The sequence below is a fragment of the Mustela erminea genome, chromosome 18, assembly GCF_009829155.1.
Source record: "Mustela erminea isolate mMusErm1 chromosome 18, mMusErm1.Pri, whole genome shotgun sequence".
NCBI lineage: Eukaryota > Metazoa > Chordata > Mammalia > Carnivora > Mustelidae > Mustela > Mustela erminea.
Window position 1 is genome coordinate 47,064,729 of NC_045631.1, and position 15,070 is coordinate 47,079,798.

At 42.4% G+C, this 15,070-nt stretch overlaps 1 protein-coding gene across 3 annotated transcripts in view; it reads left to right on the forward strand.

Moving 5' to 3' along the window:
- MAP3K3 (mitogen-activated protein kinase kinase kinase 3) overlaps window positions 1-15,070 on the forward strand; it is a 61,761-nt gene that overhangs the window by 22,355 nt on the left and 24,336 nt on the right. For all 3 annotated transcript variants that reach the window (XR_004280935.1, XM_032323056.1, XM_032323057.1), the window contains 3 exons: window positions 360-400; window positions 6,315-6,414; window positions 9,825-9,938. Coding sequence is in view for 2 of the 3 variants with exons in the window: in XM_032323056.1 (XP_032178947.1) it covers window positions 360-400; window positions 6,315-6,414; window positions 9,825-9,938 (255 nt within the window). In the remaining variant the exon portion in view is untranslated. The remainder of the gene's footprint in view (window positions 1-359; window positions 401-6,314; window positions 6,415-9,824; window positions 9,939-15,070) is intronic.

The following is a 15,070-nucleotide window of genomic DNA, read 5'->3' on the forward strand; positions in this document are numbered from 1 at the left end:
ATCAGCCAAGAAGGAAAGGTATCCTGGCCAGGAGGTGATATGGTGAGAGAAACTCCAGTGTCTGTTGTGTATATGAGTGTAGAACTTAGAAATGACCTGTCAGAGTGTTGCACCTGATCTGGGGCCGCTACTTGGGGATCTTGTCCCAAGGGCTTTCTTGCTCCTGAGGTTAGAACTGGAAGGCTCCCAACTCATTGGAAAGGAATGCATATGAGGTAGAGAAGCTGGAACAGGAGGCATCAGGGATGTTTGTCTAACGTTGCTAAAGGACTACCTGAAGCTTACCTGGGAATGGCAGGCTAACACATGCCACAAATAACACAGAGAACCCGCTAACCTGTCTATCATTCCTTTGGCAGAGTGACGTCAGAATCAAGTTTGAGCACAACGGGGAGAGGCGGTAAGTCTTCCTTCTGATCATTGGTTGTATTCGCGTGTGCTGCAGCTCTCAGAAAGCATTGAACTTATGAAAGCTGTGTTCCCTGGAGTGATCCCTTTGGAGTCACTGGCTGAGTGATGGGGTTGATTGGGCATGGAAGAGTAATTTTCATGTTTTATTTGGCTTGCCAGTTGAATTTTATTTCTGGTCTCAGAATTGGAAGCCATTTCAACTGCTGGTGTTTTGCTCTTCTGCTCTTACTCTACCCCTGTGGGGTCTACCACTTTGCTAGGGAAGGAAGTCAGGACTCCAGCTCCACTCAGAGTTATGGCTTCCAAACACACTGACACTGTGCCATTTATGAGCATCAGAAAGAGACTGGGATTCTCCTGTGATGTGATGCTATTCCTAGCCCAACAGAATGGCTCCACAGCACGGCCATGTTAGTGAATTGGAAGTTTCTTTAGAATGTGTCTGGGTGGGAAAACTGCATCAAGTCTGTCAGTTGTGAAAGATTTCAGATCATTTGAGGATATAGAAAGAGGGAGTTTTTCAGTCTATATTCAGTATCTTACCTTGTTAAGGAAGTGAAAGTGATGTTACGAAACCCTTCTGTCCTTTCCTCCATTGTTAGTGTTTGTTTTTTTGTAGGAAGTCAAGGTAGAAGTTCTCAGTGGAGAAAAATAAGACTCCACTTAATTTCTCACGTTATTTAAGAAAAAACTTATTTTTTTAAAAGATACAAACGTAGTGATCCAAAGGGGCACGTGCACCCGAATGTTTATAGCAGCAATGTCCACAATAGCCAAACTATGGAAAGAGCCTAGATGTCCATCAACAGATGAATGGATAAAGAAGGTGTGGTATGTATACACAATGGAATACTATGCAGCCATCAAAAGAAATGCAATCTTGCCATTTGCGACAACATGGATGGAACTAGAGCGTATCATGCTTAGTGAAATAACTCAAGCAGAGAAAGACAACTATCATATGATCTCCCTGATATGAGGAAGTGGTGATGCAACATGGGGGCTTAAGTGGGTAGGAGAAGAATCAATGAAACAAGATGGGATTGGGAGGGAGACAAACCATAAGTGACTCTTAATCTCACAAAACAACCTGAGGGTTGCTGGGGGGAGGGGGGTTGGGAGAAGTGGGGTGGGGTTATGGACATTGGGGAGGGTATGTGCTTTGGTGAGTGCTGTGAAGTGTGTAAACCTGGCAATTCACAGACCTGTACCCCTGGAGATAAAAATATATGTTTATAAAAAATAAAAAAATTTAAAAAAAAAAGATTTTATTTATTTATTTTTTTTAAGATTTTATTTATTTATTTGACAGACAGAGATCACAAGTAGGCAGAGAGGCAGGCAGAGAGAGAGGGAGAGAGAGAGGGAAGCAGGCTTCCTGCGGAGCAGAGAGCCCGATGCGGGGCTCGATCCCAGGACCCTGAGATCATGACCCGAGCCGAAGGCAGCAGCCTAAACCACTGAGCCACCCAGGCGCCCCCAAAAGATTTTATTTTTAAGTAATCTCTACACCCAACATGAGGCTTGAACTCACAACCCCAAAATCAAGAGTTACATGCTCCACCAACAGAGCCAGCCAGGCACCTCTTGAGAAGAACTTTTTTTTTTTTTTCCCTAAGATTTTATTTATTCATTTGAGAGAGAGAAAGAGACAGCACAAACAAGCAGGGCAGAGGGAGAGAGAGAATCCCAAGCAAACTTCATGCCAAGTACAGAGCCTGATGCAGGGCTTGATCCCAGGACCCCTGAGCCAAAACCAAGAGTCAGACGTTTAACTGACTGTGCCACCCAGTCATTCCAAGGAAAAACTTCAAGAACCATATAGAACTCTGGTCATGGATAATTAGAATCCTATGTGTGCATGCATGTGGCATATATGTGCCTAAGTGTGCTTTTAGGTATCTGCTCCCTGCTGTGCACGTCTCTCCCATTGATACCCTCCTTTTCCCTTTGAGCATTTGGAAATGTGAAGAGCATACCCTTGAGAATAAGCTTCTTGTACTATATAGGTCCCACCGCAGGACCTTAGTGCCTCCAAACATCTTAGCATGGGTCCAGATATACGGCTGCTGTTCTCCCTTAAAAAGGTATATTCACAAGCCTTCAAGGTCGCCAGAGGATGCTGGGTGGATACACTGTGATCTGCAGAGCCTTAGTTGTGCTGCTGCCATGTGGATTCTAGGGCTGTTCAGGCCTAGAGGGAGGAAAGTCTTCTGAGCTCTGTCTCCAGCTGCTTATCCTGTGTCCTGCCAGTAGCAGGAAAGTTCAGTTGTCACTTCATTGTTGCTGCTTTTCACACTTCTGGAATGATGGGGCTTTGGAGGGGTTGTCAAACTCAGAACAGCAGAGAGTTTTCAGAAGTAGATACGAAATCAAAAGCTCACTTGTGTTGGAGTTAGTGATGCAGTTACCCTCTCCTGAATTCCTGTTCCTAAAGTGGTATGCAGTGTTAGTGAGCAGACTTGCACTGAGAAAGTGTATGTGTTTAGTTTCAGAGAAGCTGCCAGATCGAAACCACAAATATTTAAGGTGGTCAGGCAGGAATGGCCTTGAGCAGCAGAGTGTTGGTATCAAGATTTTAAAAACTGTGCATTCTCTTTCTATGGAGCTGTTTTCAGGAGCCATGGCATTTCACTGTTTGCGTACTGTGTGTGGAATTGAGGACCTTATAAAGTTGGTGCAGGGAAGCCAAGTTCAAACTACTCTGTGCCAGATAGCTCTGGTTTCATGTGTTTCAAGTCTTGGGATTTTGTAGAGAGTATTATTGTGGATTTTCTTTACTTTTTGCAGGGGAATATGGATAGTATCTATCTAAATGTAGTAGGCCCTTATAGAATTAGAATGTATAGAAAAGAGAAAAGAAATAGTGACTTTTTCCATTCATCTATGCCAGGTACCCATTCTGTTTCTCTTTACTTTGGAAGGGTAGGAACCAGGTTCTTAATGCTTTTCCCTTTTAGCCCCAGGAGGATAGAAGAGGAGGACTATAGATTCAGATTTCTTCCCTTTGAAAATCTTCCTGTCTGGACATTGTTGGGGGTGGTTGTCATCGGTGTTGGGCCCCTCTTTGAAGCACTGGCTAAAAATGCCTGTTATTCATTGTGATGGCAGCAGCTTAGATCTTACCAAACCTGAGAGTCCTGGTTTCTGATCTTGACTTTGGGGCTGCTTTTGGAGGTTTTGAATGCCTCATCACCAGACCAGATGCAGGAGAACTTATTTGAGTCTGATCCATTTCTAGCAGTGTGCTAGGGACATCCAAAAGGTCTTCTGGTATTTTGTTCAGAAAGACTGTTGCTGGGGTCCTGATGAAGGGGTTTTGATTTGCTATTAGGAATTAATGGGAAGCCATTCTCTTAAAAGACTCCAGAAAATGCCTACGTCTATGTAACCCATACCTAGATAGAATCTAACAGTATTGGGGCGCCTGGGTGGCTCAGTGGGTTAAGCCTCTGCCTTCGGCTCAGGTCATGATCTCAGGGTCCTGGGATCGAGGCCCACATCGGGCTCTCTGCTCAGCAGAGCCTGCTTTGCCCTTCTCTCTGCCTGCCTCTCCACCTACTTGTGATCTCTCTCTGTCTATCAAATAAATAAATTAAAAAAAAAAAAGAATCTAACAGTATCACTCCCTGGAACAGTTGATTTGAGGGGAAAAAAGCATACAAGGATTAAAATATGGATGGATTTTCAGGTGGGATATAAACTACTGTATTCAGCAGAATAATTTACAAAAATGAAAGGTGGTAATGAATGAAGGAAAACTTATAGAGAAATTATCTTTCTGAGATGTTAGGCTTTGTGTAAAGGATAAGATAGACTACGGTAGATATCAATGTGAGAAGAACTTTATGCTATAATGTAAATGTTATATACCTGTGTTGCCCAGTACGATGGCCACTGGTCACATATGGCTAGTGAGCACTTGCAGTGTGTTGAGACTGAGGAACCAATCTAACAGGTAATTTTAATTAGTTTGATCTGAACTAGCCACATATTGAAGAGCGCAATTCTTGATGATGAAATTTATTTGCTGCCCACTTATTTGTGCCAGCCTGGCACAGAAGAGCGTTAAAGAAATTTTCTGGTCAGATTCCATTAAAATCCAGTGGCTTAGGTCCTCTCTCCTGTGGCTTATTGCTCCTTCCTCTGGTTATAACACTTTCCACTCAGGGGGAGCAGAGAAGATGTAAAAGAACCATACACTTCTCAGCATCAAGGAGGGTGCGGACTGTAGAGGTCCCAGGTGTGAGTGCTGCTCTGCTGCCCAGCACTGGTCCGATTTTATCCAGTCTAGGCTGCCAAGAGATGAAGGTGGTTTTGATCTGCATTTCCCCCATCATATTAAACATAACTTCACGTGTTTATTAGCCATTCATAATTCTTTGAATTTTGTCAGCATATCCTTTGCCCATGTTTCTGTTGGGTTGTTTATCTTTATCTTACTGATTTTGCAAGGATTTTTTTTCCCCCCAAACTTGATATTTGTTTTTCAACTTTGTTGATGGCTCATTTTGCTATCAGAAGTTTAAAGTTTTCTTGTCAGGGACATCTGGGTGGCTCAGTCTGTTGAGTGTCCCAGTCTTAATCTTGGCTCAGGTTGTGATCTCAGGGTTTTGGAATGGAGCCCTGTGTCGGGCTCTGTGCTCAGTGGGGAATCTGCTTGAGAACTTTCTTCCTCTCCCTCTGCCTCTCCCCCTGCTGGCATGTGCATTCTCTCTCTCTCTCTCTCTCTCTCTAAAATAAATAAATAAATAAATCTTTAAATTTTTGTTGTCAAATCTGTCTTCTTGTCTTCTGTATTTTATGTAATGCTTAGGAAGACCTTCTCCACTCCAGTGTTTTTTTAATCCTATACTTTCTTCTGTATATATGGAATATATACTCATAATATATATATATATATATACGAGTTTCTTTCTAATACTCTCTTGTTTCATTTATCTCTTTGCTTATTTTTGTCTTAAGGATTTAAGTTTTAAAGTATTGGGTTGGAACCGTATGAAATTGCCACTGTTGTATCAAAAATTGTTAACTACCAGCCATATCATGTAGTTCAACCTAACATATTCATTAAAACTTTTTATTCTGAAAATTTCAAATACACACAAAAGTAGGGAGAATATCACACTAAATCCTTCTAACTTGAAATGCAGCTTCAGTATTATCAACATTTTGCCAATTTTTTGTTTATTTCATTCTTCTGTATTTCATTCATTTTGTATATATCATCTATCCCCACATTTACATTTTGCTATGATGTTTAATTGACAAATAATTTTAACACCTCTTTGAACAAGTTCTTGCTCTACTCTCTATTTATAGAAATAGTTCTTTGAACTGACCTAATGAGTCTCTTTAGAAAAGTGTCAGTATCAACACTACTTATATGATCATATGTGTCACTAGTTAAGAAAACTTGGGCATATAGCCAAATCAAAGGTAATTCCTTTGACTCTGAGGTAGGAAATCTCAATTCCGAGGATAATTAGCATTGAGATTCCTCCAATGGAAAAGACCTTTCAAGTCCTGGAGTTGAGTCATTTTGGAGTTAAGACCATGTTTTCAGGAATGCTGCTCCAATCTCCAGGTTTTCTTCCTAACAGGAGTATTTGGAACCTTGTTTTTAAATCCGGGTGTCCTGCTTTGATACTGAACTGTCATTGACAGATCTGAACTGAAGTGAAAGCTTATCAATTGGGATTGAACAGTGCTTGTGATGCTCAGAAGAAGGGTAAAAAAAATAAGATGGTTAGGAGAAGAAAAGGAACAGAAAGGCAAGCTATGTGAAGGAGAAAAAGAGAATTCTGTGTTTAAAAGAACAGGAAGATATCACTCACGAGTCCTAGCTTTCCATATCTGACTTTTAAAATATATAATTAACCACGCTTCCTATTTCTCTTCAGAATTATACCGTTCAGCCGGCCTGTGAGATATGAAGATGTGGAACACAAGGTGACAACAGTGTTTGGGCAGCCTCTTGATCTGCATTACATGAACAATGAGGTAAGAGCCTAGATGGATGGTGTGGGAACAAGGAAGGGTGACAGCTGACTACCTTTTTCTTCCTGCTTCACTGAGGATCTTTTTAGTTTGTTCCTCTAGTGTCATCTGCAGGTTTTCATTTTCTGGAGCCTCTTTTCTTAATTCCAGTCATTCTGGGATTTGTGGTTTTTACTACATGGGAGATGACATAGCTGTTTCCATTCTCCTGCTCATTCAGTGCCAGTAGCTCTAATACTCCACAGTGGAATCAGCTGTGGTACCAGGGCCAGGGCTTATATCGTCTCCTTGACGTTTTGTAGCTTATCTTTTTCTTTCTAGCACAGGCTTAACAAGAAGCAGAGGTTTAGGAGGGGCTGGAGAGGTGTGGAAAACTGGTGGGTAGTTCCTTTATTGACGGTCATAAATGCTGGATTCTTCTCTCAGAGTTTAACTACCAGCTGTAGCTTATTTCCAAAGTTAGCACCTGCCTGAGTGATTTCTTTAACTCTTCCTTCTCCTGTCCTCCACTCCTCTAGTCCTTATTTTTTCATACTTTGACTATCACCCAGGATGGAATTCTTTTGAATGTCAATTACTTGGCTGCTTTCCCAGCTCCAGGAAAGGTACCAGAGGCTACAGTCTGCTTGGGCTGATGCTTTGCATTAGTGTGAGAGGCAGTGTGTTGATGCCTAGTAAAGAGTGTGCATCCTGAGGGAACTGAGTTGGAGGGCAAGACAGGAAACCCAGGCAACATCCTGGCTCTTTGGGAAACTGTGTAGTTTTGTTTTATTGGTTGAAGAGTTAAGAATCACCTCCATAAAGCAGCCCAAGTGTCCGTTAATAGATGAATGGATAAAGAAGCTGTGGTGTGTATATACAGTGGAATATTACTCAGCTGTAAAAAAAAAAAAAAGTGCAACAACATAAATAGACCTAGAGGGTACTGTGTTAAGTGAAATAAGTCAGACAGAGAAAGACAAATACCATTTGATTTCAATTGTATGTAGAATTTAAAACAGAAAACAAGAGAGTAAATAAAGGAAAAAGCAGAAACCGACCCATAAATACAGAGAACAAACTAATGATTAGCAGAGGGGTGGGGGATGGGCAGAATGGGTGAAGGGAAGTGGGAGATACAAGCCTCCAATTATGGAATGAATAAATCGTGGGGATAAAAGGTACAGCATAAGGAATATAGTCAGTGGTATGGCCACAGATGGGGGCTACACTTATGGTCAGCCTAGCATAAGGTAGGGACTTGTTGAATCACTGTGTTATATGCCTAAAACTAATGTGACACATGTCAACTATATTTAATAAAACAAACAAACCCTTCAGCTCGAGGGGAATTAAAAAAGACATTTCTTCCATAGTTTGGGGGCTGAAATCTATAGAAGCTGTGATTTGTTGGCTAAAAACTCCCTGGTCCCCTTTATACAAAATGTATAATCACAATTGGGTATATTGCTAAATAGCTAACAAAAACAAGACCGTCTGATCTTTTGTGTTTTTTTGTTTTTTTTAAGATTTTATTTATTTATTTGACAGAGAGAAATCACAAGTAGATGGAGAGGCAGGCAGAGAGAGAGAGAGAGAGAGGAGGAAGCAGGCTCCCTGCTGAGCAAGGAGCCCGATGTGGGACTCGATCCCAGGACCCCGAGATCATGACCTGAGCCGAAGGCAGCGGCTTAACCCACTGAGCCACCCAGGCGCCCTGATCTTTTGTGTTTTGAACGAATTTTAGAAATACAACAAATTTGGAAAATAAACCACTAACTCTATAGTTAATAAGCAATGCAGATGTAAGTATTTTAAAGTATGTAAACTAAAACATTTGAAATACAGGATATGAGGGGCGCCTGGGTGGCTCAGTGGGTTAAGTGTTTGACTCTTGATTTTGGCTCAGGTCATGATCTCAGGGTTGTAAGATTGAGCCCTGCATCAGTCTCCACTCTGGGTGTGGAGCCTGCTTAAGATTCTTGCTCTCCCTCTCTTCCCCCAGCCCCCCATTCATGCTCGCTCCCTCTCTCAAAAAAAACAAAACAAAAACAAAAACAAAAAAAACCAAGAGAACCCAAAAGATATAAATGTCAAATGCATAGAACTTTAAAAAATTGCACCTCAAGCTTCAGTTACTAAGAAAGTGAGGCTAGGGGTGCCTGGGTGGCTCAGTGGGTTAAAGCCTCTGCCTACGGCTCGGGTCGTGGTCCTGGGGTCCTGAGATCGAGCCCCTCGTCGGGCTCTCTGTTCGGAGGGGAGCCTGCTTCCCCTTCTCTCTCTGCCTCTGCCTGCCTCTCTGCCTACTTGTGATCTCTCTCTGTCAAATAAATAAATTTTAAAAAACCTTAAAAAAAATGAGGCTAGAGTAAGCCAGCTAATTTGCATTTCCCTAATGCCTATGGCATAGAGCATCTTTTTAGGGCTTATTAGCCATTTGTCTATCGTCTTTGGGTAACGTCTGTTCAAATCCTTTGCCCGTTGAAAGAATTGGATTATTTGTCCTCTTACTGTTGAGTTGTAAGAGTTCTTTGTATATTCTGATCTAGACCCATACCATATGTTTAAAAATTGTAGTTTGTTTAAGCTAAAGCCTCCTTCCTTTATTCTATTTTATTATTTTTTAAAGCCTACTTCTTTTATTTTAAAGAAATAAATTCTTTAAACAATAATTTAAAAATAGGGGTGCCTGGGTGGCTCATTGGGTTTAAGCATCTGCCTTCGGTTCAGGTCATGATCTTGGAGTCCTGGAATCGAGCCCTGCATTGGGCTCTCTGTTCAGCAGGGAGCCTGCTTCCCCCGCCCCCCCCCCCCGCCTGCTGCTCTGCCTACTTGTGATCTCTCTCTGTCAAATGAATGGATAAAATATTATTAAAAAATAAAGATTTTATTTATTTATTTGAGACAGAGAGTGAGAGAGAGAGACAAGAGACAGCAAGCATGAGCGGTGGGGAGGGGGAGAGGGAGAAGCAGGCTCCCCACAGAGCAGGGAGCCCAATGTGGGGTTCAATCCCAGGAGCCTGTGATCATGACCTGAGCCCAAGGCAGGCACTTAACCTACTGAGCCATCCAGGGCACCTGGATGCCCCCCAAAGAGGCAAATTTATAGAGACAGAAAGTACATTAGTGGTTGCCTAAGGGTCTACAGGTGGGAAGAGGGAATGACTACAAAAGGGCACAAGAGCTTTTTGGAAAACTGGGAATGTTTTAAAATGGAATTATGGTGATGGTTGTACAGCTCTTTAAATTTATTAAAAGTTATTGAATTGTACACTTGTACCTATCTATATGGTTTCAATTAGTTTTAAGACCCCCTAGTATCCAAAGGGATTGTTTTCCTTCAATCTTACTTTTTTCTTGTGTATTTTGCTTATTTTTTTAGAAACTAACAACTTTTCTTTTATATGATTCTTTTTCTGTGTCCTGTGTCACAGCTCTCCATCCTACTGAAGAATCAAGATGATCTTGATAAAGCAATTGACATATTAGACAGAAGCTCAAGCATGAAAAGCCTTAGGATATTGCTGCTGTCCCAGGACAGAAATCATGTAAGTAGCGCCTATGATGGCCTGGCAGCTGAAAACAGAGCTTGCTCTCCTTCAGGGGTTTACCTGGCTGCCTGGACAGAATTTTGTGCTTCTCAGCTGCTATTAAAGCAAGCACACAAGGGAGGGGGGCAGGCGCGTGGGTGGCTCAGTCAGTTGGGCATCCGACTCTTGATTTCAGTTCAGGTCATGATCTTGGGGCACTGGGACAACAGGCTCCATGCTCAGGGTGTCTGCTTGGGATTCCCTCTCTCCCTCTGCACCCTCACTTCTCTCTTTAAAAAAAAAAAAAAATTTAAAAAATGAAGCAAGCACTTAAGTGCAGCCCAGCCCACCGTGTCATTGGCCAGATAGCATTTTGCATGTGATTTCACTGCAAAGTCAAATCTATGTTAAAGTTGCAGCTAGGGGCGCTTGCGTGGCTCAGTGGGTTAAAGCTTCTGCCTTTGGCTCAGGTCATGATCCCAGGGTTCTGGGATCAAGCCCTGCATCGGGCTCTCTGCTCAGCGGGGAGCCTGCTTCCCTCTCTCTCTGCCTGCCTCTCTGCCTACTTGTGATCTCTGCCTGTCAAATAAATAAAATCTTTAAATAAATAAATAAAGTTGCAGCTAAAGGTTACTTGGCTTGTGGCATGGGAAGAAGGAAAATATATAAGATAAAAGAGTAAGTTCTTTTTCTCTGTACTTATGTTATTTCAATTTAATTTGGACCCCAACAAGAGAGTTTTGATTAGGGTGGAGATGCTGATTAGCAAAGACTGCCAAGGATTTGACGCTGTCATGTAAATCTCTCAGCAACTCCTCAGCAACCATGCCTGTGTCATGTGACACATGTAGGAAACAAACTTTTCTTTCTGTTCAATGGAAAAGAGGCCACGGAGTGGAGGGCCTCTTGTAGTTTATCAGTTGCTGCCTTACCAAATGGCAGGCAGTCTGCAGGGGCTGGCAGACATGGGAAATTATCCCTTATGTAGCTGCTTCTCCTAAAAGGTCTCTGAAGGCCTACATTTCTCAAGTGATTGCAGTCTGAGTCTGTCTGTCTTTTTTTTTTTTTTTTTTGAGAGCAAACACGAGCATGAGTGAAGGGCAGAAACAGAGAGGGGGGAAACAGACTCCACACTGAGCAGGGAGCCCCATCTGGAGCTCAGTCCCAGGACCCCGAGATTATGACCTGAGCTGAAGGCAAACTCTTAAGTGACTGAGCCACCAGGTGCCCCCAGGATTTGTCTTCTAACCACCAATTTCTACACCCGCTTTCTTAAGATGCATGTTCCTAAAAGTTTCTTGGCACTCCTTTCCTTTCCTTATGCTTGAAAACAGCCAACTATGGACAGCTGAGATTGCTGCGTGAGGACAGTGAACGCACCACACAGTAGGACAGAGTTTAGATGGAATGGTGCTCATGCATTTATCTGTTTATTTAAAGATTTATTACCATTATTATTATTATTATTAGAGAGAAAAGAGAGCACAAGCAGGGGGTAGAAACAGATGGAGAGGGAGAAGCAGATTCCCCACTGAGCAGGGAGCCTGACACCAGGCTCTATCCCAGGACTCAGAGCATGACCTGAGCTGAAGGCAGATGGTTAACCAACTGAGCCACCCAGGCGCCCCTGACCTTTTATTTTTAAGGAAATATATTGGGATTGGGCTGTCCTAATGATGAAAGGGAGGCACAGGAGAATGCAGTTGGGGACCTTAGAATAAAGAAGACTTTTTCTAATATTACAAAAGTATCCTTGTGACTGGGGATTGTTCTCCTCTGTCCCAGATGTATCTCTTTTCTGAATATGTTTTGGGAAGTATTCTGAAATAAAATATATACTTTATTATTTTATTTCTCTGTTCAAGTTACTCACTTACTCCTTATAGTCTTTCTTTTTTTTTTTTTTTTTAAAGAATTTATTTATTTATTTGACAGAGACAGATCACAAGTAGGCAGAGAGGCAGGCAGAGAGAGAGGAGGAAGCAGGCTCCCTGCTGAGCAGAGAGCCCGATGCGGGCCTCGATCCCAGGACCCTGGGATCATGACCTGAGCTGAAGGCAGTGGCTTAACCCACTGAGCCACTCAGGCGCCCATCCTTATAGTCTTTCTTGATTGCCTATTGTAGAGGATCTAAATGTAGCCTAGCATCCAGGGTTTATCACCAACTACCCTGCTTTCCAGCTCCCCAGTTTCGTCTTTCCACATTGTTCAACACACTCCCCCATTCTGCAGTTCTTCCTTTTCCCTCTTTACCATGGCTGTCACCTTGTTTTCAGGATCTAGCTTGATTTACCTGCTACAGTGTTGTCATTGTTTTTCAGTGAGGCCATCTTGATTATTCCCTGTTCCTTTAGTCATTGGATAAAATGTGCCCACCCGTGTATAGGTTGCTGGGTAATTGCCCTCTAGTTGTTGCATATTTATAAGTTTTACCGCAAAAGATTATTAAGCTCCTCAAGAGCAGGAGCCATGACTAATTGTTTTGGGACCCTACACCACCTATCTTCTTAAGAAAACACAGTGAATGCGTCTTGATTATTCGGCAGAAGTCAAGCGGAGATCATATTCAGTAAACCCTTTCTATACAGAAGAAGCTAGAATTGGGGTTTGGTTTAATGGAGTAATTGCTTGATTGGGAGCTAGGACCCTTGACTATGATCCCTTCATTCCCTTGATGAGAAGATATAGACAAGTGGTTCTTTACATCCACTTTCTCATCCTTTAAGGGGTGCACATGGCTGCAGATCCTGCTGCAACACCCAGGCTGTTTGAAAGATGACCACCCAAGCTCTGATGCCTATGACATTGCATTAGATGGCGCATAAAATAAATGCCACATTGATGCCTCTCTTTCTAAGGACTTATATTTTTAAAAATTACTGTAATGTCAGTATAACCTTTAATAAAGTTGAAAAAGACAATTATTGGGGTGTCTGGTTGGCGTAATTGGTTAAGCATTTGACTCTTGGTTTTGGCTCAGGAGTTATCTCAGGGTTGTGAGATCAAGCCCTGCTTGGGGCTCCACGCTCCTCGGGGAGTCTGCTTGGGATTCTGTCTCCCTCCCCCTCTCCCCCTGCCCCTCCTCACTGCTTACCCACTCTCTCAAATAAATAAACCTTTTAAAAAAGAGAATTATCCTATGTAAACCTATCACTGTAACATATTTATTGATATTTATATGTGCCCCTGCAGTTTTGGCCATATGTATACATACTTTAAATGTTGTCATGTGGTCATATAATTTTCTAATTAATTTTCTCACTTAACATTGTCATGCACATTTTTCTAAGATAATTTGTAATCTTCATAATTGTTATTTATAAAGATGCATAAATCCCTTGAGTTGATATACCATAATTTAATTAAATAACCATTTTTGTTACTGTCAGGTCACTTAACCTGCTCCAACTTTTTGCATTTGTAAAGATTTACATTTAAGACTAGTAGTCGTAATGGTGGTGATGAGATCTTTTCTTGGGAACTTCCTCAGCTATACTTCAGGGTTTTTTTTAATAAAAAGATTTTATTTAGGGGCACCTGGGTGGCTCAGTGCATTAAAGCCTCTGCCTTCGGCTCAGGTCATGGTCTCAGGGTCCTGGGATCAAGCCCCACATCAGGCTGTCTGCTCAGCAGGGAGCCCCCTCTCTCTCTGCCTACTTGTGATTTCTCTCTCTTGTCAAATAAATACATTTTTTAAAAAATCTTTAAAAAAAAGATTTATTTGTTTATTTGTTGGGGGGAGAATATGGAGGGGGCTGAGGAAGAAGCAGACTCCCCACTGAGCAGGGAGCCTGACATGGGGCTCAATCCCAGGACCCTGAGATCATGACCTCAGGTACACTTAACTGACTGAGCCACCCAGGCGCCCCACTTCAGGCTTAATAAACACAAGTATCAGGAACTGGACTTGCTGTGTGCTCAGGAGTCCCACCTTGAGAACAGTGCTTCTCTAACCCTCTGTGATGAAATACTAGTTTTATTCTTTTAATTTCCAGTCTGCTATGGACCAATTCTTTTTAAAACACAAAAACTGGAAAATGAAATGGAAAAATAAATGAGGGACACACACAATACAAGACCCTAGTTCTTATTGCTAGAGCTGATAGGCAGAAAGTCACTCTGCTAAATTGCTGTAAAAGTTTGTAAAGAGTTATTTTCCGTTTCTGTATTACCTTGTTGAGGATTATTACACCATCGGCTGTCGCCGGGTCCCAGCCACACAGAGCACGCTTGAGCGCCCTGCTCCAGGACACCACAGCGCCCTGCTTTACCTCCAGCTGCTAACTGACAGTCACTTAGTTTCTCTACTGAGTTTCTTCCATTTGTAGCAATCTGTTGCCTCATCCACCTTTTGTTACCACTTACACCTTCACTTCCCTTCTTTTTTTTTTTTTTTTTTAAAGATTTTATTTATTTATCAGAGAGAGAGAGCAAGCACAGGCAGACAGAGGCAGAGGGAGAAGCAGGCTCCCTGCCGGGCAAGGAGCCGATGCGGGACTCGATCCCAGGACGCTGGGATCATGACCTGAGCCGAAGGCAGCTGCTTAACCAACTGAGCCACCCAGGCGTCCCTTCACTTCCCTTCTTATTCCTGTCTTTAAATGTGCAGTTTTTCTTTCTGAATTCCTTTTCTACTGATCCTTCTATGACAACTTCTGATCTTCCCTTTGTATTTACCTCTCCTACCTCACCTGGCCAAGGCCATGTTGCAAGCTTCATTATTGTTCTTACCTGAGAACCCCTGGAGTCTGGTCATCACAGAACCTCCCTTTAGTCTGAAGAGCCCCTCTCTAGCCTTGCTTTCTCCTGCCATTTTAAGATACTTCATCGTCTCCTTCAGTAGTTCTTGCTGCCTTAGGCCTGTGCCCTGGACCATTAACTCTTTTTTTCTAATATTTTATTTATTTATTTGACAGAGAGAGAGAGATCACAAGTAGGAAGAGAGAGAGGCAGAGAGAGAGGGGGAAGCAGGCTCTCTGCTGAGTGGAGAGCCCGATGCAGGGCTCAATCCCAGGGCCCTGAGATCATGGCCTGAGCCAAAGATAGAGTCTTAACCCACTGAGCCACCCAGGTGCCCCTGGACCATTAACTCTTAATTTATTCCAATTACAGACTTCTTCTCTAACCATGTTTGTGTTTAACTTTTCACT